We start from the raw sequence: 25,951 nt of genomic DNA on the forward strand, positions 1-25,951 counted from the left end.
TCTACTGCCGGAGTGGTCAAATAGCTCGAATGTATGACTCATATGGATCCCCGGATAGATCCTCCTCAATAGAACCCATGATCTCCGATGGGTCTGAATCCATAGTACAACTTATATCTCTTTCTAACACCTTCATAGCCTTCTAACCCGTGCTAGCGGCTGTAGTCTTCGGAGACATCGCTAAAAATGTAACACATCATTAGGAACATGAAAGTTTATATCGCACGATCTAAGATAAGAAGAGAGGATAACATGCTATATGTCCTATAGCCTCATGTCTATAAGTGTGGTGCACAACACACCCATAAACAAGACTCTACTAGACACGGTCTGTAGACAACCTTAGGACGGAACTGCTCTAATACCACTTTTGTCATGACCTAAACCGACGGGCCGCGACGGGTGCCTGAGTCCTACCTATAAAACATTCCTAAGCTTGCGTCTAGGATATGAACCTGTATAATATCTGTTGAATTACGAAGGTAACATACATGAAAGAGAAGCCTGCCATCAAGGCATATGTACGTATACAGACAGAATACAGTGGGCAAGCCGGCAAGGCTGCTATAGACAACTATACATCAAAAACTGAAAGCCGACAAGGCCACATACAACCCAACTAGACATATTGTCTACAGACCTCTAACAGAAACATAACTATACAAAGACCACACTCACACACACACACACACACACACACACACACACACACACACACACACACACACACACACACACACACACACACACACACACACACACACACACACACACATATATATATATATATATATATATATATATATATATATATATATATATATATCGTACCAAAATCAAAGCAGCTCCGAATCAAGTGGAGCACGCCAACTCTCGCTGATCAGGGATCCTAAGAAGGGGGACCATCAGCTTACCTACCTGCACCTGCGGGCATGGAACGCAGGCCTCATGAAATAGGGCGTCGGTACGAAAAAAGTACTGAGTATGTAAGGCATGAAAATTAGTATGTAAAGGACATAGATGAAACATAGAATATAGAAATACCTTTAAATCTGAATAACTTTATAAATTCTGAAACGTTTATAATGTATTGCACGTGTGTATAAATGTCGTGTCATGCATAGGTATGGGTGTACATAATATCATCAAGTCACTGAGGGCATCCCATCATATCGTCTCGGCCAATGTGAGCGCATCATCAACATATACTAGCTGATCAGGTGGTGGTGCGCATATAACGCTGTAACTTTTTCCCATATCCCATATACATATATTTATATATATACACATATATAACTCCATCTGGTCATGGGTCAATGCACATGAGTGAAATGCATGAAAAATACGTAATAATCTCAATATTCCTTCCGGATAAACTTTTCCAACTGCGTATTATTCTGAGACTCATGAACAGTAAATAATAATAATAATTTTTATGGGGAATCAAGAATATAGACACCCTTAATAATTCTATGAATAGAATAATTTATGAAAACTGTGTATTTGCTCGTTTCTTCAATATAATTTGAATCATACCAAAAGAAAAAAGAGAGGGCCTTAACATACATGTTCCTTGAATTATTTGATTAAAGTGAAGCTTCTGCTTCCGTGAAACACGTTGGAACGAGAGGATGAAGCTTCAGCTTCTGAATTTGAACGAAACCTTGCTTATGGATTTGAATACTTGGACGAATGATTCTGCATCTTCACGTTTTTGGTTTTTTAAAACTAAAGAATGCAAATGTTGTTTGATTAATTGAAATTGGAAAGATGGAGTGTCAATTCTTACCTTTGGAATTTGAATGAAATGTTTATGTTTCTTGGTTTCAAGCCAAGGACATAAATTGAAACTAAGAATTGGATAAAGTTTTACAAGTCTTGGAAAGACTTAACTTAACTCATAGGTTGTCACCTAGAATCATGACTACTTAGTCATTTTCTAGGTGTGTAGCTTCTTGCCACGTGTGGGGGATTAATTTATTAATTTTGATCCACTTATTAGTTAACTGGGTAATGTCATGTTATCCGATAATTAATCAATTATCCGCATAATTTAAAAATTACCAAAAATTACTTAAAATTCTATTTATTTTTAAAATACTTCATATATACTTTATATATTATACTACCATAGTCATATGGTACCTTGCATGGTACTAGTTCATAATTATCGGGTATTATCGCTCGACCCACATTTTATTCCAAATTGGCCACTTTCAACGAAACTCGTTTTCTTTAATCCGTGTACCCCTTTATCCTTCATAATACTTATGTATCGCTTGCTATAAATAGCGTAAGTACGTTAACGTCAAGATGATCTCATCCCCGAGTCTACGTCGGTTAATTAAAAACAAAATTTTACCGTACAAAAACACGAGATGTAACATGAAAGCTGAAACTGAACTGATAACTTAATAACTGAAAGTAACTGGGGGTCAAAGATAATCTGAAGATATGCTTACCTGTTGATACTAACTCAACTCTCTCAATATAGTAAGTAAAATAATTGTCCGTCCCTATAAAGCTCGATATATATAACTGCTCTATCGTAGTAGGCTCACTCATAGGCGCTCGGCCATACTAGGCTCTGTATCTCGTCCATACCAGGCTCGCTCATAAGCGCTCGGCTACAGTAGGCTCGGCATATATCTTACCATCTGATCAGAGGTTGTCCAATAGGGGCCTGCCCATCGATTATAGCTCGATGGTAATGAAAATACTGTAATACTGTATATATAGGCTCTCTGCTCTCTTGACTGGAAGAAGACAATACTCAATTGAATATGATAAGGGAGAATACTGTAACTTATGAGACTAAAAAATGTACATGAATTCAGGAATATGAATTTCTCTTTATGCTTCGTTATCAAACTTGTGTAATTACGAAATCATGCCAAAATGAAGGAAGGGCTTAGCCTTAACATACCTTATCACAATATTTCCAATCACCAAGTTGAACTCACCTCTTTGCACCTTAATCAACAATAATGATAATAATACTATCATTATATTACGAAAGGTACAACTATCGCACAACGAACGGCAAGCTTATTTTGTATTAAAACGGGCAGCATCTCCTCTATAATCCTTACTTCCTCCAAATTCAAAATAACACCAACAACACAAGAATAACAACATATATACATTATTTTCCAGTCTTACATACACCATCAAATACTACAAAATAGCTCAATACACCCCAATCTCTTCATACACAATAAGACCACCGTAGTAGTGTCAAATAACCCGGAAATATTACGACGAACGACCAACACACCACCCAACAGTTATATGGTGTTTCTCCACAGCCTTCCTCCTCCAAACTCCACAAAATAGTAGTAAAATACACATCCCAACAGCAACACAAAACAGTCCACAAAATAGTTTGTTACAAGTGAATAACTCGAACTCACGGCTTCCGATCATCGTTTCGTGAGTTCTTACAACTATAGAACGACTTACCATAAATTTACAGCAGAAATAATAAATGGAAGAGAGCAGTAAACTCACCTTATTTGTTGGATAACTCAGCTCCTATCTTGGTTCTTCAAACTCTAGGTTTTACCTCCAATTAGTACTTGAAAAGGAGAGAAAATCAATTAGGGTTTGTGGAAAATTTTTGGGAGGATTTTTGCAGAGCTTATATCTGATTTATATTACCTATTTTCAATCTAATATATGAAGAAAACAGGCCTTTAAAAGGCCTCTTTGGACGACCCAAAATTGCCCATTTTTGGGCTCTCATTTAAGCAAGTAGGTGATACACCTGCTTGTCACCTAACAGCCTGTGTAGTCTTATAAAACGCTCATATATCTCTACTCCGGTGTCTTATTAACAAATGGTTTAATGAATTAGAAAGTAGACTCATAGAGATTCAATTTGATGGGCGGAAAACCCCATAACTCTATGTATATTGGAAGAAAATCGCAGTTGCATTCAACCCAAATTTTCAGTAAAACCTATGAACGTAACTTGTGATGGCTCAACTTGCTTGCACGCTCAAAATGCCAAAATAACTGTTACGCAACGCCTTCCTGATGATCTTTGGAAGGGCAACGTAAGGCTAAGCAACCGATGTCAGTGCGGTTGCTGTCCGCCAATGAGGTCCTCGCCGCACGCTAGACTAGATTGTCAGTGCCGTGCGGGAAAACCAATGTCGTGAGCAAATTGCGGAAGCTGAGAGAGAATTGGGTTTTGAATGATGATGATGATTTTATTGCTGAATGAAAATGCTGATTACAATGATGTGGTGTCGAGGGGGAGAGACACCAGAAAATGCTGATTGAAATGTTTGATTGTTTGGTTCCCCTTAATAATGCTTAAAAAAAATAAACCAACATTACAAGACTAGTCCTAATAAAGCTGTAGAAGCACACTGAAATGAAAATGATGAAAACTAGTCTATGATTACAATGAAAAGGACTTAGATTATTACAAGGAAAAACTAAGTCCGATGGCAGCATCTTTGTCTTGCGGGTCTGCGCGCGCGTTGCTGTGGGCGCGCGCGACACTTGATGTGCTGGCCTGCGGCTGGGCACTGGTGCTTGGCATCAAGGTCTGTGCGCGAGGCGCTACTGAAATGGGCATGCAGCTGGGCGCTAGCGAGGCATCAGGATCTGTGTGCGCGGCATTGTCAGGGCGCGCGGCGCTGTTGTCATTGGCCAGCCCTTGGGCGCTGGCGAGAGGCATCGGTGGGGCGACAGAGGCACATGCGCGCTTGTCACTTGGCGCAGCCAAGACCACGGGGCCGACCATGGCGCTAGGCATTGTGAGGCTTGCTAGGCCGCCATGGGGCGCGGCCAAGGGGTCATGGGGCATGTCTGGAAAGCAGCCCATGACATTCTCCCCCACCTGAGTTGGCGCCGTCCTCGGAGCCTTATGATGATGATGATGATGATGATGTTTCTGATGGTTGTTGGATGGGAGGTCTGCGCCCCTCTGTTCTTTGAGCTTGCTGTTGTAGCGAAGCAATGATTGCATGCGGCTGACATGGAAGACTGGATGGATCTTCCACCAGGATGGAGTTTTGACCTGGTATGTGGACTTCCCAATGCGTTTTGCAATGGGCAGGGGCCTGATGTATTTTTGTTGCAGGCGAGGGTCATGGGTCCTTTCTGCAAACAAGTACCGCTTTGGGATGCATAGCATTACTTTGTCCCCTGGTTGATGTTGGGCAAAGCAAAGATTTTGTTCGGTGAACCTTTTTGCCCGCTCTTGGGCCCTGATGAGATAGCTCCGCACTATCTCCATGTTGCGCTCCCATTCGCTCGAGAAGTTGGCAGCTCGAGGAGATTTCGGCATGGTTGATGCATTCACCGTCTGCGGGAGAAGCGGTTGCTGTCCGGTAACAATTTCAAAAGGGCTCTTGTTTGTATGATGGCTCTTTTGAGAATTGAAACACAGTTGAGCAGCATCCAGGAGCTTCACCCAATGCTTCTGTGATCCGGTTGCGAAGTTGCGGAGATATTCCTCCAGCATGTCATCGAACCGGTCTGTCTGGCCATCCGATGGTGGATGGATGTCTGTGTTGTGACTCAATGTTGACCCAAAGCACCTGAAGAGATGGGTCCAAAAGTTGCTAGTAAAGCGTGAGTCGTGCCTACTAACAATGTTTTTGGGCAGGCCCCAATGTTTGACAATGTGCGAGAAGAAGAGTCGAGCTGTATCTTCTGCTGAGATGTTTTGCGGGGCTGCTATGAAAGTTGCATAGTCTGAGAACTGATCTATGACAACCATGATGGATGCAAGATTGCCAACTTGGGGCAATCCCGTGATGAATCTGAGGGAAACACTTTCCCATGGTCTCTGAGGGACATGTGATGGCTGCGAGGGTCCCGGCTGTGATGAGTGATCCGACTTGTCCTTGTGGCATGGCTGACAAGTCTTCACACGATGATGAGCGTCACCAGTCTTTTGAGGCCGATGACATGATGGCTGATTGTTGCTGCGAAGGGTAGCCTGAACCTGAGGTTCATGTCTGTTGACTACCTTCTCCAACTGCATGGCCGAGATGTTTTCAGCAGCCATCTTTATGGGAAAGCATGGTATGGTGCAGGGCTTGGCCCCTTTTTCTCCCATCATCAGGAGCATGTTGGCATATGGTACCGGAATGGTGTTGGTTTGCCTCATGAACTCCAAACCCACTATGATGTCGAAGTCATCTATGATTGCGATGCGCAGGTCGATGCTTCCTTTGTATGGGCCAAGTTTCACTGGGACATTTGTAGTTGTTCCACCCAATGTCTGAGGTGGTGAGTTGATAGCCTTGACGCGGCCTTTGCTCTTTTGTACAACAAGACCTAGGCGCTCTACTTGCGTTGATGACAAGTAGTTGTGGGTGGCACCCGTGTCTATCAAGGCGTGAAGGGGCTTGCCGTTCACTTTCAATTCGACGAACATTAGGGTCCTCGCTTGTTTAGGAGGGCTCTCGTCCATCTTTTCTTTCCCTTTCTTGGTGATCGGGATTGATGTTTTCTTAGGAGGACATGCACTGGTCCCCGCTAAGGCATGTGGGATAGAGCCAACAATTGCATTGAAGGCGCCTACCTGGTTGTCTTCTGATGTGTCTGATGCATCTGTCTCATCCTCGACAGTCTGATGAGCATTGACCTTGATGTTTGGGCATTCATTGTTCCAATGTGCCCCGCCGCAATGACGGCATTCTGAGGGAGGCTTTCTCCCCTGGTTGTTGTTGATGGATGCAGCACTGTTGCTGTTGGAGGGAGGAGTCTTAGTTTTGGATGCACTCCGATCTCCCCCACTTTTGCTTGGGCCACCATTGCTGGGATGGTGCCCGTTGAATCCCCCTCGGACAGACGGCTGGGGCTTGTCGTTCTGAGTTCCCAAATGATAATCGCCAAGGCATTCTGCAGCTTGAATGGCCTTGGGCAGGGTGTCTACCCGCTGTCGCTGTAGTTCCATACGGGCATGAGGTTTCAAACCTTCTATGAATGCGAAGAGTTTGTCTTTTTCCCCCATGTCGCGTATGTTTAGCATCAGTGCGGAGAATTCGCGCACGTACTCCCTCACTGATCTGGTGTGGCAGAGGTCCCGTAGCTTTCTCCTTGCATTGTATTCCACATTTTCGGGAAAGAATTGCAGGCGTATGGCGACCTTCAATTCGTCCCATGTCTGAAGAGTATCTTCACCGGCCTTGATGGCTTCGTATTTGACTCGCCACCAAAGTTTGGCATCGCCCTGAAGATACATGGCAGCAGTCGCTACCTTTTTGGATTCCTCCAAATGGCCCACGGCATCGAAGTATTGTTCGATGTCGAAGATGAAGTTTTCCACTTCTTTAGCATCCCGGGATCCGTCGTATGGCTTTGGCTCCGGTATCTTAAGCTTTTGTGGAATGGGGGTGAGGTCTGCTGCACCCCTGATGTGATGGTCGCCTTCTCGAAGTAGGCTCTGTAAGGCAGCATTGACAACGTTGAGCTTGTCTGTCAAGTCGTTTATGGTTTGTTGCATGGCAGTTAGTCTGTCTGCCTCATGTTGCTGATGGGCTAAATCGTCGGCACGCTCCTGTTGGAGGTCCTCAAATTTGCCATGAATATTGGCAGTTTCGATGGCTGCCGTTTGTCGGTCCTCGTCGGAGTCACGACTGATGTTTGCAATGTCATTTTCGGCCTGCCGCATTCGGCGGTCCAGGTCGTCCAACCTTTGCACTAGGTTGTTGTTTTGATCAGGCACCGTATCCACGATGGGTCGTAATCGGTCAACCGTCTCTTCTAGGGATGCTAGACGCTCCCCATGATTCACCATGGTCAGAAATGGTGATGATGGCAAATGTTCCCTCGTCCGATGTCGAGCCTAGGCTCTGATACCAACTGTTATGCAACGCCTTCCTGATGATCTTTGGAAGGGCAACGTAAGGCTAAGCAACCGATGTCAGTGCGGTTGTTGTCCGCCAATGAGGTCCTCGCCGCACGCTAGACTAGATTGTCAGTGCCGTGCGGGAAAACCAATGTCGTGAGCAATTGCGGAAGCTTGAGAGAGAATTGGGTTTTGAATGATGATGATGATTTTATTGTTGAATGAAAATGCTGATTACAATGATGTGGTGTCGAGGGGAGAGACACCAGAAAATGCTGATTGAAATGTTTGATTGTTTGGTCCCCCTTAATAATGCTTAAAAAAAATAAACCAACATTACAAGACTAGTCCTAATAAAGCTGTAGAAGCACACTGAAATGAAAATGATGAAAACTAGTCTATGATTACAATGAAAAGGACTTAGATTATTACAAGGAAAAACTAAGTCCGATGGCAGCATCTTTGTCTTGCGGGTCTGCGCGCGCGTTGCTGTGGGCGCGTGTGACACTTGATGTGCTGGCCTGCGGCTGGGCACTGGTGCTTGGCATCAGGGTCTGTGCGCGAGGCGCTACTGAAATGGGCCTGCAGCTGGGCGCTGGTGAGGCATCAGGATCTGCGCGCGCGGCATTGTCAGGGCGCGCGGCGCTGTTGTCATTGGCCAGCCCTTGGGCGCTGGCGAGAGGCATCGGTGGGGCGACAGAGGCACATGCGCGCTTGTCACTTGGCGCAGCCAAGACCACGGGGCCGACTATGGCGCTAGGCATTGTGAGGCTTGCTAGGCCGCCATGGGGCGCGGCCAAGGGGTCATGGGGCATGTCTGGAAAGCAGCCCATGACATAACACACGACTATCATACGACTAACTTAATTCATAACATAACCTCCTTATCATGTTAAGCACCCTAGTCTCACCCCAAAAGTACATGTTATACATTCCCAACTTGTCGACTTTCGACGAAATATTGTTTTCTTCAATTCCTTTAGCTTCTGAACCTTCCAACCCTCTTTATACTTGTTGTTCATGATCTTAAATATTTGTAACCTCCAATTTTAACATGATCAACTTGCTTTATGTACTTTCAAAGATGATCTCATTTCAGAGCTTACATCAATTGACTTACGACGTACTCTCACGTACGAAAATATGGGGTGTAACATAAAATGTATTTTGTATTTTTGTCGGAGATCCGACGGGATTTGATTGTATTTTTTATTTTTAAAGGCAGTGTATTTTGTCTTCTCATCGAGGATTTGACCGGATTTAACTGTATTCTTCATTTTTAGTGTAAATACAGAGTATTGTTAAAAGGATTTGAATGTATCCTTTATTTTATTTAGTGTAAATACAGTGGTATTTTGTATTTGTCATGAGATCGGGCCATGTTTGATTGTATTCTTCCTTTTTAAATATGGTGTATTTTGTATTTTCGTCGGAGATTTGACCGAATTTGATTATATTCTTTATTTCGTCATTTTTAGTATAAATACATTCAAATAGAGTCGAATACGTTCAACCTTGCAACATCAAATAGGGTTGGATACAACTGAACATGTATTCAAATACACTCAAATACAACGAATTGTCCAAAACTAACTACGAAATGTAAATACATAAAATATAGCTATGGGTTGTTAAAAGCTCCTTAAAAGGTAGTGGACTAGTGGTTTATGTAGGTTAAACTACTACGCCCATTGAATCTCACATCATATCAGGTTTCCCTTCTATTCACCGCTCAAACCGTCAAACATAAGGATGTTGAGCCAACAGTTAATCTCTTACTTTAATCTACCATATATTTTTTTGTTTTTTCTTGGTGCTTGTACACGTATTAATTATTTAATGAAAGAATAAAGAAAATCATTCTAAAATTAGAGTTTGAAGCTACGTCAAGGTAAGTAAATAAATTGAAGAGCGCAATTTATATCCATCATGGTGTTAAATGAGTGTGACTACCAAAGTTATTTACAACATGTTTTTATTTAAAGAGAGATCCATGCATATAATTTGGATGTCCAATCTCTATATAGTGAAATGAAATATGTATCATGCCAAGACGTTAACACATAATTGTGGAATGGTTAGCATTTATCCGTGGGTCTTGAATTCGATATGCTCTAGAGTCTTTTTTCCCCCTATTTATAAGAAGGATCTCTTCCTCTCTTAGAAATCCTAGAAGACAGATTTAGAATTAAATATGTTTACAATTTCCTTTTTACAACCAGTGGTAAACATTTGAAACTAGATAATGGACTTGCGACCTTATCACTAGACCAAATCCAAAAAGTCATATAAGCTGGTACGGTGCCAAGAACGAACTCTATGGAAATTTATGGAGAACCTACAAGCGAGCATTCAACATGTAATTTTCATATTCATTAAAATTACTCACGTAGAGGATAGGCTGATGGCATTTACAACCCAAAAAAGAAAAAGAAAAAAAGCAAGCGATTCAACCCTTTAAAAACTAAAAAAAAATTATTATTTGTTTCCAATGTTTTAAAAGGCGGGGGTGTGAGGCGAGGCGTTTTACCTCTGACGAGGCGAGGCATAAGCCCTGAGACATGGGGCGGGCGTAAGTCCTACGGATCTTTAAATTTTACTAATTTCAAAAATTTTAAAATAGTATAAAATAAAAAATAATTATAAAAATTACTTTAAAATCACAAAATTATAACAAATAATCTATTTAAAATATTTATAAATTATAATTCAACTATGAATAATACGAAAAGTATGACATATATCATAATATACAAATTAGCTACAACGTCGTTACAACTCAAACATCAAAAGTAATGTATTCGATACGAAATCTTATACGTATCTCTTAAGGGTAATGAATCTTGAAAGAATTTCGATATTATAATTTGATATTTTTCTTAAAATACTCCTTTTATTTAATATGCTTTCTATTTGAAAGATAATTTATAAAACATAATTCACAATTTAAATATGATTAGCATCATTTATTTTTAAGTTTCAACAAGTTAATAAAGTGACATAATTCACCATACAATACTATAATAACTAATTATTTGTAAATAGTAACTAGCTAATACTGAGCTATTAAATTAATAAGTATTGTATCTTGCAAACGTGAAAAAAGTAATATTTAGAAAAAAAAATTATTAAAAAAAGTTATGGACTATTATATAGTAAAGACATAACAAAAGTTAATACATAAATACTTTTTAAATGAAAGATTTATTAAAAATTAACTATCATAACAGTCTTAGTGGATAACATATAATAATTTTTATTTTAATTATGACATAAAATACTCTTAACTTAATGATTTATAAATAAGAAAAAAGTAATTTTGAATAGTCAACGATTTACTAAGAAAATTTGAGGATTTACAAGGTTAGTTACATACAATTGCATAAAGTTCCATTAGGCGAGCCCAATACGCTGGATTTACAAGGTTAGTTACATACAATTGCATAAAGTTCCATTAGGCGAGCCCCACATTACATATACAACTATTCCAATGTGGGACACTAAACCTACACAAAAACTATCTAACGCTCCCCTCAAGCTAGTGCATATAAATTATTTATACTGAGCTTCTTGCAGATATAACTAATACTAGCACCAGTCAGTGGCGAAGCCAGGATCTTCCTCAAGGGTGTTCAAATTTAAAATAAGTAAAAAAAAATCCGACAAGAGCAAGAAACAGAATGTGGTCCTCGATCTACTGCAGAAGCAGAATATCGAGCAATGGTTGTGGCTATATGTGAGCTAGTTTGGATCAAACAGTTGCTCAAAGAATTGAAATTTGGTGAAATCGACCATATGAAACTTGTGTGTGATAATCAAGCTGCCCTTAATATTGCATCAAATCCAATGTTCCATGAGAGGACTAAACATATTCAAATTGACTGTCACTACATTAGAGAAAAGATGCTCTCAGGAGATATTATTACAAAATTTGTGAAGTCAAAATGATTAGCTTGCAGATATTTTTACAAAGTCCCTCACTGGTCCCAGGGGCGAAGTCACCCTATGGTTATTCTACTTACCAACTAGACGCCTATATCTTAAAGGATCGCTAAGAGGCTCCCCCTGTCCTAGGAAAAGTTTAGCAGTCGGATCCATAAGAGTGTCAATGGGTCTACAACCCGCCATTCCTGTCTCATGAAGAATGTCTAAAGCATCCCATCTAAAAACTTAAGCTGTTAGAGAGAGCACACTTTTATTTACTTAATTATATCTTCAACACGCCTCCTCACGTGCGGGCTTGATTCTTTTTGATGAGTCAAGCACGTGAAAATTCTTTTTGATATTGGGTGGCAATGAGACTCAAACCCAGGACCTCTGCCTGCTCTGATATCATATGAGAAAGCACGGGAAAAATATATTACCGATATGATATTTTGATATTATAAGAAGGAGTCCTATGTATATCTATGCTTTACACAATACATATACAACTATTCCAATGTTAGGGATGGCAATGGGACGGAGCGGGGCGGGGTTGGCGCGCGACGGGTTTGTCCTTGTGCGGGTGTGGTGCGGGGTGGTGTGGGTTGAACCTTTTCTAAAAAAATCTAACACGGGACGGGGCGGGTTGTGGGTTTTCTCCCTTCACATTTGGAAACTGACTATGTTTGGAGGAAAACTTGCTCCAATCTGTTAATTAAATTGAGTTTAAACGTATCTGGTTCTTATGGGAAGAAAAATTCGACCTAGATGTAATATCAGATTTTCTTGCTAATGTTGATACGTTTCAAAAAAAATTATTAAAATAAAATAAAATCAAACAGAAAGCCATAAAATTCATTACTTTCCAGTAATGTTTGAACTTGTAATTTTGCTTTTTGGAAATTATCTTTTTAGAAACTGCACCAAATATAAAATTAACTAGAATTAATTAAAGCTTACAAAATTAATAAGAATGAAATTTCGTATAATATTGAAACATATTTAAAGATGATACATTTGATATAGGTATTTGTGTGTGTATGAAGAAAACAATTCTTTAATTTATACAAGTATATAAATATAATAATTATAAAATAACTGTAGACGCCAAAATAGTAAACTAATCAAAGAAAAGCAAAAAAAATAAAGATAATTTTTTTAAAAAAAAATTAAGAGGCGCGGGGAGTAGCCTCTCTAATCCCTCGGGGTAGGGTAAGGTCTGCATACAAATACCCTCCCTCGGGTTGGTGTTTTCAATTCAAGAGACTCTTGCTTTTCAAATCAGTGCACCCTTTCTCCTTATTTCATTAGTTCCACTCAAAAGCCAAACCAACTACCCCACACTTTAACTTTTACAAAGTTCATAAACAATTCAAGTGCTCATGAGAGGTTACAATAGTTCAATAGATGGTTAATTCAAACAAATGGGTAAGGCTTGTAATGTGGTTGCCAAAGAAACAAGATTACAGGCTCAAAGGGGTTAACTACGATACATAACAATTAGGTGGGTAAAATATACATATCTGGCTCAACAAAGAAATGTCTATATCACTTCCTAGACTGAATAAAACTACTATTTCGCTTTGCAAACACACGGGGCAAGTTCTAGGCATCAAATGCAATGCACAGAATACAACAAATTCTTACACATACATGGCACATGACTCACTCAAGATTGGATCATCAAGACACTCTAGTCAAAGCAATTAAGCAAAGTTAAGATCATATAATTTAAGGTACTTCTACAAGAGTCAAAAACTGAGCCTAAGCGTCACAACCAAAGTACTCACTATTCTCAAGGCATAACAAACTCAAGAGATATTGCTTCAATTCAATTCACAACACAATGGCTCCTACTCCCAAAAAAAAACTAACTACACCCGGTTCAAATAAAACCCTTGGAAAAAAAATGTGGTTTAAAGAAAAACCAAAGGGTAATTATTGCACTACCTAACAAAAGAAAATCTTTTTGTACTTTTTCTTTAGACTTAAATCCCTCAAGAAAATTGTCTAATAGATCCATCGTCGGGAAAAGTCCAATCTTTTCTATTTAAAAAAAATTGTTCAATTAAACTAATACAACTAAAATAGCATAGAAAGTTACCCAGACAATCTTCTCACCCCACACTTAAAATTGTACATTGTCCCCAATGCACACCATAACTAATAAAAAGAGTAAAAGAGCTCCCTGGTAGGCCAAAGGCCGAAACATTAACAGCTCATGGGGTACTCAGACTTCTCCCAAGTTTGGTCCTTTGTGCGGGTACCTCACACTTAGTTTCAACCATTTGGTTTGTTGTTGCATCCTTCCAATACCTTTGCTTTCCATGCTCCTAGAAAATAAAAAATTGACACTACAAAAATAATACAATTAAAAAAATAAAAAATAAATAAAAGAAAGCAATAAAGTTAGGTTGCCTCCCAACAAGCGCTTGATTTAACGTCGCGGCACGACGCGGATCACTTTTTGCCTCCACCTCGAGTTTATGAATTGAACCCCAAGCTTTGATTCAAGCTTATGATTATGGTCATGGGGCAGTGGAACGAATCTGACTGGCCCAATAAAATAATGTAGTATTCTGCACTTCTTGGCCTTTAGATGAGGTGTGTAATCCCGACTTTCTGGAAAGAAGAATTCCAGAATGTAAGCACTTTGTTCCTCATTCCTTGACTCCTCAAGTGGCTCGGACGACTCTATTTTCATATCATCATCTAAACACAATGTGGAAAAATGCTTGGAGTGAGGACCAATGCGCTCAACTACATGAACATTGGGACAGTCTACATTCTTAACACTAATGACAATAGAGTCAACTAAATATGTATCCTCAATATCCTTGATTGACTCTAGTATCTCCTCTACGACATCGACATCCTCAAAATCTAGATGGTTAAAGTGTTGGGGTTCTACTTTGGATTCCTCCATTGGCACCTCAATTTCCGTCTCTAATGCAAATTGCTCCCGGCTACTATCCATAATATTGACATATTGAGCATTAAAAGCTTCAACTAGTTGACTCACTTGAGCCTCTAAATTGCGAATAGTTTCATCTTGCCTTTCTACCTGCAACTGTATTTTACTTTGTTGTTCTATAATGCACTTTAACATATCTTCGATCTTCTTTAGGTCAGCTTCCCTAGGTTCTTTGTTCCTGTTATCCTCACAAGAAAACGTAGAATCATCATAATAAGGGGTTGGGGGAAGATAAGAAATATAAGCACAACCATGAAAGTGACCATCTTGACCACCACACATATCACACACATTCCACACATAAGATTGAGTTGGTGCACATAACTCGCTCTCGGGAATATTTTGATAATTTTGCCAAGGGTAGTTTTCATCACAATATTCGTAAGGAGGATTAAAAGTAGAATTACCAACATCAAAAATTTCATAATTCAATGATGCCATGTTTTTTTTTAAATCAACAAGTTAAAAAAAAAATCAAATACCAAAAAATAAAAATAAAAGTTCAAACTTGAAACCTAGCAATATGTACACCTACAGCTACACCGTTAGTTCCCCGGCAACGGCGCCAAAATTTGATCACGCCCAACTATGCCTTATAAAAAGGACAATGCGGTCGTTGCAAATATAATCCGGTTTACAAGTTCGGAGTCGAATCTCACAGAGAACTAAGGCTTAGCTACAGCTGTTCACTATCACCAAGAAGACAAGCTTGAACAGTTCCTAACTTATAGATATTTAGATTCTTGTGTTTAACTAATTGATTAACAAATTAAAATAATAAATTAACAACTAAAGGTACTAAGAGTTAGAGACAAGATTAAGGAGGTCTAGAGTTATGATTTCCCCAATTGTCAGAATCCTTCCCGCTATGTCTTCTATAATTTCGCCTAAGTATTCTCTACCGATCATGAGCACTCTTATTACCGTAAATCTCTCCCGAGTAATCACGACAATTTACTAGACGCACTCTCCCGAGCTACGCTAGCTGGCTTTTGATACAGCTCACTTCAGATCGCACCCAAGGCTTCGTTATCCCTAATCCCGCCTTTAAACCCTCGGTTATTGATCCCTCATATACTTTGGGAGTGGTGTTGTTCAACAATTACCTAAATATGCACTCTCTCCCGAGTTATGCACACTAAATAGGCACAGCTAATTGAGAGCTCTTCAATTAACTACAATAAGAACGTAGTTGAACAAATAGAGATTATACTACGGCTCAATTATATAAAAACATAACAAGAATTTATCCTACAAAAGGTTCTATCAAAACTCTAGATAACAATTTAGCTATTCATAATAGTATGTAAAACTACAATACTAAAAGTCATAACCAACAATAAAAAATAGGAAGAGAAAAGAAAAAACTTGTAGAAGCCTTGCTCCTATTGTGTCTCTGCCTCCTTAGGTCAAATCTATGTCAAAAATATGTCCTATCCTTTTCTTGGCCGGCTTCCTTGGTTTAATATAGGGTTTAGGGCTTAAAATCCCGTGTTTTGCACCTTGGTCCCTGAAATTTACGCATCCTGCCGCGGTTCCACCGCGGTCGCGCCGGAACCGCGGCCAAACACCCTCTCAGATTCTTCAGTTGTCCGCGACTGCCCTCTGCCGCGGTCGCGGTTTTGACCCTGTTCCCTTTGGAATTTGGAAAAACTTAAAACATGAAAGTTGTAGCCCTTTGAGTTAGCTTTCTAACCATATATTGTGGAGCCCAAATGGAGTTCTGAGTAAAAAGTTATGTCTATTTTACTAGACAGTGCGCAATATGCCTCTTTGAGTTTTCGTTTTGTTGTTTTATCATCCGTTGATCCCCGAACGCGATCCCGGCTTAATTCCTTGAGCTCTTACTCAGACTTCAAAGCTCCAAACCACTTAAATTTATTACATAACATCTATATAGCTCGGAATCACACCTACAAGGCATAAAACACACAATTAGTGCAAAACACTAGCGATTAAAGCGCAAACTCAACTAAAGTGCAGTAAATTAGAGTGTAATAATCGACTAAAATACGTAATTATAGCCTATCATCACGCAGGTTGGAAATTTTGTGGGTTAAGCTCAAATCTGCCCCGCACCCGCCCCATTGCCATCTCTAAAAATTTCCAACGTGGGATGCTAAACCTACACATGAACTATCTAAAATAAAATATAGACCGTAAATATATCTAAGACGGAAAGAAGGAACATCAAGGAAGTTAAACATTTCGAATCATGGAAAACACCAACCTCGCGTGGCATGTAATTGGAGTAGCAGCAGCTATAAAAGCTCTCTCTATATGCCTCAAGATTGGGGTGGCAGCATTCATAGCAGCTAATACTGGCACACCCAGAATCGGTAACAACCTACAAAACACAAAAAAATGCTACAGAAATTCATCCTATGGATTAACAATTATTTTTGAGAGAGAGAGAGAGTAATGACTCCATAGAGTTTACTTGAAAAATGATTGGTACAAGCAATCTGTTACACTACTAATAAAAATTATCATAATATTAAGAAGCAACCTACTACATTACTCCCTCAATCTCAAAGTTACTTGACCCGTGTCTCTTTTTCATTTCTTCCTAGTTTACTCACTCACTTCTCGCCAATACCAAAGCTAATACAACCTCATACCATTGTTATTATATTAACACTTCTGCCTAAATTAATTTCCATGCTTGACAAACTAGGTCATCCATCTGGGTTAGCAGTGTAAACTACTCCGAATATGTACTAGCTTGTTCTAAGCTACAACTATAGCTTTGGAGGTGCTCCATCAAAATTGCCAGTATACTGAACAACATACATAGAAAGGACCAACAACAAGTTACAAGAAGGAAACACTAGGATCAAAATTTTAAAGTTGGAGGAATTGAAACCAGATGCCAAACAATAGAAATGCTTAACTGCACAGGGAAACCACAAACTAGAAGCCCCTTCACAAAGCATAAAGAAATGATATTTGGTCTTACCCATATTAGCTCAATAGCCACCTATGCAACTTCTGCTTGCAACTGTTTCTATTCACTGCCAGGAGTACGGTTACCTGAATCACAGATGAGCTTCCACAAGTTTTCCCCAACCTGGAACAAACAATATTATTAAACAAGTTTATCCTGATCCAAACCACCGAGGTCCAAAACTGAAGACCACTATATATAAAACTGATTTATCTGTGGCCAAAGACAGCTATAGCGCAGGTCTTGAACATATTGAAATTCAGGTTAGACGAAATCTGAATAAATGTTCAGTGACTAATCGACTTGGAAAATGAACTAGGATGAAATTCATAGGACAATCAAACATCCTGTACAGATGCGATATGACACACATTCGCTGCCATTATATGGACCACATAAAGAAAGGCTTCTGGAAACCAGACAATGCCCTGGAAAACCTGAAAGGGTAGTTCTTTTTTTCCCTTGATCTCCTAAAAGGTTATCTAAGAGATTGGAAATTTATTGTATATACCATGTGATTTTATCCGTCACCTCGTTCTCACATACTCTTCTCCACTGCTATCTTTGTCGGACACTGTGACGTAGCTATTCCAAATTTTCTGATATGTTGAATCTAGATGCAAAGAAACTTCTGTCCAAACAGACTCCTATAAGTCACTTGAACAGATACCAAAAAGCCTAACGATTATGTAGAACACAACACAATCTTGGAGTCCTAATTGCTTCTTTTTCACTTTAATTACCTTTCAGAGTACTAACACTTCAAATTCCCCATGTTTTAATAGAAATGAAGGGATGCTTGATTAAGAGTCCTTACTGGAATTCATAAGGATTCATTGTACCACCAGCGTTATCATTTTTGTTGACATAAATTGCAAATTAGCAATTCATATGGGAGGGTAAGGGTAGTGTTCAATGGGTCCCATATTTGTATTTTTAATTTATTTTTTTTTATCTTTTTCCTTTATTGGAATGTATATTTACCACTTTGTACAAGAAAGTTGTTGGAATAGTGTTTGAATTTAAGGGCAAAACCATCACGCAGATTTTGATGGATAAATTTGTAATTTAGCTTTTGACTTGAAGTGTTCCCGCTTTTAATATAGTATGATGTTCTTCACATTTAGAAACCACCAAAGCATTTCCACAACAAATGCCACCACGTCCCCTCCCCTAACTTTGGATATACTCTTGTTTCTTGGGTTCTTTTTGGGGAGTGGGGGATGGAGGGAGAGGGTAGGAGGAGAGAAGATGCATGTGCGGTCCTTGGTGGTGGAGTAAGTGAATCACAGGTCTGCTTCAGGCTAGAGAGAGAGAGAGACAGGGAACATCTAATCAAACTTAAATAAACTCTTCCTAATCAAGACTTCAAACTTTAATCACATTAATACATTTTAATGAAGAGGTAGAGTAAGTTTTCTTTTTTTTCCTTTCAATTTCATCCCTTCTTTGTCTGTCGGATCATCATCTGATTTAATCTACTTTGGTCCTTCTCCATCCTTCATGTTACGCACTAGTATCTCCACTCTGCACAAAAAATAGTGCAGAAGAGTAGCCGTTTCAGATACCCTATTGGTTGGAGATATCCATGAATACGCACAACAAGAATTTTCATAATGGAAATCAATTACTTCCCTATAATTCATGAAGGATTTGCAGCTGAAATCTAAAAATATGACTATCATTTCACCTGAGTTCAAGATACTACTGTAGAAACAGGTGCTTGAGAAGTACCACTGACTGTGCTTGAGAATGTGCCAAGAACTCTGTGCTGCCTGGGACTACCAAAGCAGATTCTTCATTTCGGTGTTCATGCTGGGTGGTAACATCAACACCTCGATTTGGAATGCTCCACTCTACATTTCTGTCAATTGTCTCACTCCACTCTGCATTACTTTCTCTAGTCTTGATGAGCTCTTTACTTCTTTCTCTAGTCTCACATCACTCTGAAGACAGATACAATTCCGTTCAGGATGTCAAGATGTACTGTGTTCTTCTATTTCATTTTTGGTGTAAAGAAAGTCTTGTAGAGGATATAGAATCTTCGGTAGACATGTTAGGCTTTTTGTAGTTAAGATAGATCAAGATTGATCTATTATTCCCTGCACATATGGAAAGGCACTGCCTTAGTGCCTTTTTTTAAATACAAATGTTACCGTTCTCAAAAAAGAACATCGCTCTGCATTTCTATCTCCAATCTCACTCAAGTCTGCATTTGTCTCTAGTCTCCACACCAGGACATTTGCAGATTGGATGGACGCATTTTGCCGTACTTGAGTGGTGAAAGATGGTTTCTTGCTGATTGAAGGTGAACGACATACGAGACAAATTAACACATTCAGTGTTGTTCAACAGTCTACCAACGGAAAACAAAAATGAATAAGCATATATATAGCTATAGGGCAGGGGTGGGTTGCTCTGATGGTAAGCACTCTCCAACCAAGAGGTTGTGAGTTCGAGTCACCTCAAAAGCAAGGTAGGGAGTTCTTGGAGGGAAGGATGCCGAAGGTCTATAGGAAACAGCCTCTCTACCCTAGGGTAGGGTAGGTCTGCGTACACACTCCCCTCCCCAGACCCCACTTGTGGGATTATACTGGGTTGTTGTTGTTGTTGTTGCATCTATATAGCTATAAAGGAAACAATGAATTTAGTTCATTGAGCCCTTACCTCAGGTTCAACATAACCAGCACTGCTATGCTGCATCGAGAATAACAGCTATACCCACACAAGCATTATTTAATGTTGCATTTACGGTTTGCGGATATAACGCATGAAGGTGACTATATGAAGTACACCCAGAGCATATTGAAGCAAGTCATGCTTATAAAGTTCAACTGCCTAATGGAAAAATAGTCAATAAATAAGAGAACATCTATTAGTACAACAGAGAAACCATTAAAATACATACACTACCTGACATAATTCCAACATGATAATATGCCCGTTAGAACTCAAAAAACTTGTCAACCACATGCCAAAGGGCCCTTACAAGTTACAAGTGCTGGGCCAAGTTCACGATCTTTCTGTATTTGATGTAATACTGCATCCTATAACCTCATTACTAATGTCAAGAGGCTTATATGTAGCTCTAACAGACACGATATTTCGGCAGTACTTCATACATATTTATTAGAATGAATTGAACCAGCAACAGAAGATTTGCTCTGAAGTACTGTCCAAGTGCGACACGTGTGATAAGCTATTTGTTTTTCATAGGAGGTCAGCACTTCTGGAGCAGTTAACGCCCCAGAAACTCCAGATCTTACTGATGCAGCACCATGCAGAAGATTAAGCTGTCCCTGTAAGCAGACCTGAGCATCAAAAGTATCTAGAGCAGCTCTGAAAACGAATGCAGCAGCAGAAAATAAGGCTGTTTTTTACCCTGGCTTGATCTTGGGGACACTCAAGAAGCTGAAGGGCGCAAGCACGTTCCATTATCCCCTGAACAGTCAGAAGTTAAAGGCTTCTCTGAATCAACAACTAAAACAACAAGACTCACAAGAACATCTAGAATATGTCACTAAATATTAGGACATAAGGATATGATAAAACCAAGGGCAAAAACCGCCAAACTGTTAAATCAAAGAGTAAAAGGAAAAGAGTATACACACAGACACCTGAATTGAACCTATAGTGAATAAGCATGAGGGAAGGACAAAAAAGTCTGAGGAGCTCTTGGACAGAGAGCAATTTTTGCACGCCACCACGATCCTCAAATACTGCAGCAAATTCATGATAAACGGCGAATGTACTGATCAGCATTCAGCTTCTGCATATCAGGAAAAATAAGAGAAATCTTTGAACTCTCTTTATATTAAGAACTTTGCTGCAATAGCACAAGACACATCTATCCCCTTTTCGTTCGGCACAGGTTCAAGCACTTCAACATACTCTCCCAAAACAACAAGACATTGTATGCACAACTTCTCTTTCAAGAAGGAAGTTTAAGACCACCAGAGTAAACACATTGAAGAGTGACACTTACAGCATGAGTAAGTGTAAATTACTGATAAACCAAAGAGAAATGTAGAAAGCAGCAGCAAATTCTAATTTCTGTATCAAAGAGAACATTTCCAACCACACAGAACTCATTATTCCTGTAAAGATGAAATACGATAGAAGAAGAGGCGACAGAGAAGTAAAGACAAAAAAAAACTGTCAAAAACAAATCACAACAATAAAAATAATAGAGAAGGAAGCTTGACCGACTATGAGTTTAGTTCTTGAAGTAGGTAATGATTCTCCTTAGGACAGTAGGTTTCCCAATAACAAGTTCCAGGATTGAATGCTAAGTTGTTCAGTACACAACAAATTAAAGATATTTGTATTCTCTAAACTGAATGAGATAAATAAATTAGTCAGGGAAAACAGGTAACTGAGTCTTGTAGTTCTGCAATAAGAAAAAAATGTAAGTACGCTAATAGAGGGAGCTGCATCATGGGGTAAACGCAAGAAGATATTTGGTTATTGATCTAATACGGAATGCATCTGGAGTTCCACTAACTCCATTTGCACTTTGTCTCACGTAAATGGTCTATGAAGACATACTTTCAAATAGAGTCAGTGGCATCCTCTCTGCAAAACTGATCTGGAACGAAAGGAAAAGGGAGGGAAGTGGGAGGAGTGCTTCTCCAAATAACCAAACTAGTGCTAACATGATTGAGAACGAAGATACAATTAATGTGAATCTTTCTGGAGAAAACTCAGAAGAAATAAAGAATTCATTGATTTCTAACAGAAAAAGCTAGTTTCTTATTCATTTTATCACAAGTTTCAGTTGAAATCCCGCAATCTCTTCTTCAGCACATCCATTGATTTCTTACGGGCACTCTGCTTTGTATTTCTGCTTGCAAGACTTCCAAAGAGTCCATCAGCTGAGTCCTTATACTTGTCACAGATAGTGGCAACCTTTTTATAATCTAGAGCATTATAGTTCTTCTCCCTTATGACAGGATTCATAAAGTTCTCTGGTTGACTGCTTAGAAGGAGGTTTATCAATTGTCTAGCTTCTAGCAAGCAACTTCGAAAGCTGCCGTCCTTGTAAACTTCACTCAACCCAGTACTGTGAAACCTCTCATCGGCAAATGACTCCAATACTTTCAAATCATGGTTGATGCTCATTACTGCATTAGCATTGAATCTCTTTATCGAGTCACTGAGAAAAGTTCCCACAATTGAATTGGAGATATGCTCAAGAGCTCCAATCCCAACTTTATACAAAGCATCAAGAGGTAAAATTTGTTGAGCAGTGGACAAGAGGGTGTCAAGATATATAACGACCTCATTCATGCATTCATTGCCATTCTGAGGTGCATCTTCTGCTGTCCAATGGACATTTTCTGTGAGTGACATGAATTCATCCAATTTCGCATTTACTAAGCTTAGCAGTGCAATATAAGCAGCATCTCTTGAAGTTTTGAGGACAATCTTAGCTGTTAAACTGCCTTGAGGCCTTTCAACTGAACGGACTGGAATGCCACATTGTTGGGCTGCATGTTGAAGAAAAAAATCACAAGCCCTTTCTAAAACAGCTATATTTGCAGCAATTTGCATTGCCTGAGACACACCAGTAGTACCGCTGTAAATAGTCTCAAGTAGGACTTCATTCAGTACATCAATCAAGAGCTTATCCAAATACTTTTTGACAAAATCAAAAAAGTTCATTTGGCTCCCATATGATAAATAATTGACAGAATCTTTGATGAATGACTTAACAATGCGACAGCATTCAGGCACCATGGAAGAGAATGGAGCAATAAAAGGGAAAGCTGGCATTATATCAGAGGTCTGTAGATGGAACAATAGGACATTTGCCTGATAATCTGACTCCCTCTTCATTACCATCTGCTCAAATGTATCATTGGTGACTACAGCAGTTATTTGTTGCCTACACTCCGCCAAAAGAAGTTCATGATATTTTTCTCGACTACTATTTAGAGTCCCAAGAATTGGGCTCACTTCATAACCATACTGTCTGAGGGTTGCCCCAAGAAGAGTCACATAATCCTTGACCATGAGGAGATGGCTAGCAGTATCCATGTGGGAAAATTGCTGTTCCAAGAGTGATGTTACTTTACCAACAGCTGTTTCCCACATTGTCTCAACCTGATTTGGCAAGAGCAGCCCACCAGCAGTCCTTAATACCCGATCCTCGACAATGAAATAACCTGCAATCTGAGCCAAGAAGGTTTGATGGGATTCTAGAAATGGTTGTGACAAGGAAATCTGCAAATCTGAACTCAGCTGCAATAAGCGGTTCTTGTAGTAATATTCACGAAACTGTTCTTGGATCCCCAGACAACCATGAATGTGATATGCTCGATAAAGAGGCGTTAGGTCAAACTTTAGAACAGATTCTTCATTAATCTCTTCAACATCAAGGGTATAAGTGAAGTCTCCCAAACCCAAACAACTTTGTTCCTCAGCTTTTCTTTGACGGGCTAGCATATCCTCATCCCTCTGACGAGCAGATGCAGCATATCCTATTGCTGTTTGCCCGATATCCTTTCCTGTACTCCTTATGTGAACAAGCCATTCATTAACTTCACTAGTTACTCTCTTCTCAATGTGCGATTTGATCAGTGGTATTCTCTTCTCTATCATAGTCCTGAGTGGCTTGACAGGAATATGCTGCAAATAATTTTTCTCAATGAGATCAACAGCCTTCAGAGCAGGGTAAAACCGACCTTCAGAAATGTGGTTGTTACATTTGGCACAAAGTTCCAACACTTGGACACAGTTGCCTGACATCTTAATCGCTTCTGTAACATTTTTCTTAATTGAATAAGATTCAAGAAACTCTTCAAGTTTTAAAAGAAGGGTACTCCCAACATCTTGCAGCTTCAGATTATCAGTTTGCAACTCAGCTTTTAACTCTTCTGCATCAACCAAGACACCACGCAGCTCATCCACTGCAACAATAAATTCCTCATAGTGAAGCTTACAAAGCTCCTCTATTTCAACTTCTTTCTTTTTGACGACATTCTTAAGCTGCTGTAGAAGGGCATCAGGCTTCCCGCTTTCAAAAGAAAGCCTGACCATAGGACCTAGATCTTCCCCATTATTGATCATAGTCACAAGAACAGAATCTTCTGCTGTGGCTGTGTCTCCATTTTCTGTGGCCGTTCTCCTCTTGGTTTTAGCACTCATGGTTGCTACCTCGCCCTTCACATTTCAAATTCAAGAGACTTCAGTCAATATGTGACTAAGTTTCTACCCAAGATTCCACCAGAGTAAGAAGCTTAAAGAACACATCATTTGCAAAACAACTTGTACAAATTCACATCTTATAAAAAAATTGTACAAATGCACAGATCCATATCTTACTAGTTTCTCTGCAATCAAGATGTTTAATTTTTTTTTAAAGGCAGCGAAATGGACAATTAGCAAAGTGTTTAACATCGACGCAGAATTAGATTTCAAACATTAAGCGAAACAAGAAATACTAAACACACTAAAATCACCATATCACAAAAAATAAGCCAGGATACCTCAATTTTGGGTCCACATAAGAAAATATCAGCCACTATATTAGATTGAACCCATAGAAGGAAGAAACAAACAAACAATATAAGCAATCAATGTTATAAGCAAATAACCTCCTTTACTTAATCTCAACCCAGTAAGCAAGCAAATAGCAAATACAGCAAAATCATCAAATTTCAAAGCATAAACCAAAATCTGAACATAACACACAAATAAGCTGCAACGCCATTAGCAACAAAAAATATAAAGTTTTTAACTTTAACGCAAAAATTGAGTAAAAAACACTGAATACAATCAAGATCGTCATATCACATACAATGTGCAAAAAAGACCCAAATGGGTCTACATTGTAAAACTTACCCTTGATGGAAAATGAAAACAAAATCAGGAGAGGAAAAAAAAAACGAAACAAGAACGAAGCTGAAATGAGATAAGGGATTTCACTACTTACCCAAAATTAGAAGAACTGGTTCCAGAAAGTGCTGTTTTTGCCTTTCTCTTTTCTGATATAAATAAAGAATCTTGGGTAGATTTGCTACCTTGTGATTTCCTTCAGTGGCATTTCTTTCTGTTCGGCACCTAATGCAGTGCTCTGTTTTCTCAGATGTTCTTTAGGTTTGATTTGGGAATAATAATAAAAATAAAATGAATTTTAAAATAGCTGGAATTATTTTCTTATTATTGATTTATTCGCTATTCCTTTTTCTCTTTATTCGGACAACATGTGTACTGAATATCAATGTCGTCAAACGGAGCAGAGATGGTTTCCCTTTGAAGCAAAGCCAATAACTCCCAGCACATGTTT

At 39.2% G+C, this 25,951-nt stretch overlaps 1 protein-coding gene and 1 long non-coding RNA gene across 2 annotated transcripts; both read right to left on the minus strand.

Moving 5' to 3' along the window:
- Nucleotides 1-15,579: 15,579 nt before the first annotated feature.
- On the minus strand, nucleotides 15,580-20,490 carry LOC142174660 (uncharacterized). The gene is made up of 3 exons (XR_012703598.1): nucleotides 17,674-20,490; nucleotides 16,945-17,061; nucleotides 15,580-16,627 (listed from the first exon to the last, which is right to left on the minus strand). It is a non-coding gene; the product is annotated as an uncharacterized LOC142174660 (long non-coding RNA).
- Nucleotides 20,491-22,320: 1,830 nt separating this feature from the next.
- LOC107784207 (exocyst complex component SEC15A) lies at nucleotides 22,321-25,951 on the minus strand. The gene is made up of 2 exons (XM_016605290.2): nucleotides 25,598-25,951; nucleotides 22,321-24,825 (listed from the first exon to the last, which is right to left on the minus strand). The coding sequence occupies exon 2, from the start codon at nucleotides 24,808-24,810 to the stop codon at nucleotides 22,435-22,437; it is 2,376 nt and encodes a 791-aa protein (XP_016460776.1). The 5' UTR covers nucleotides 24,811-24,825; nucleotides 25,598-25,951; the 3' UTR covers nucleotides 22,321-22,434.

Source organism: Nicotiana tabacum, chromosome 20 (assembly GCF_000715075.1).
Source record: "Nicotiana tabacum cultivar K326 chromosome 20, ASM71507v2, whole genome shotgun sequence".
NCBI classification, from domain to species: domain Eukaryota; kingdom Viridiplantae; phylum Streptophyta; class Magnoliopsida; order Solanales; family Solanaceae; genus Nicotiana; species Nicotiana tabacum.

What these genes read in the sequence shown, in the direction of transcription:
- LOC107784207 (XM_016605290.2), bottom strand. Translation starts at nt 24,810, where the DNA reads ATGAGTGCTAAAACCAAGAGGAGAACGGCCACAGAAAATGGAGACACA.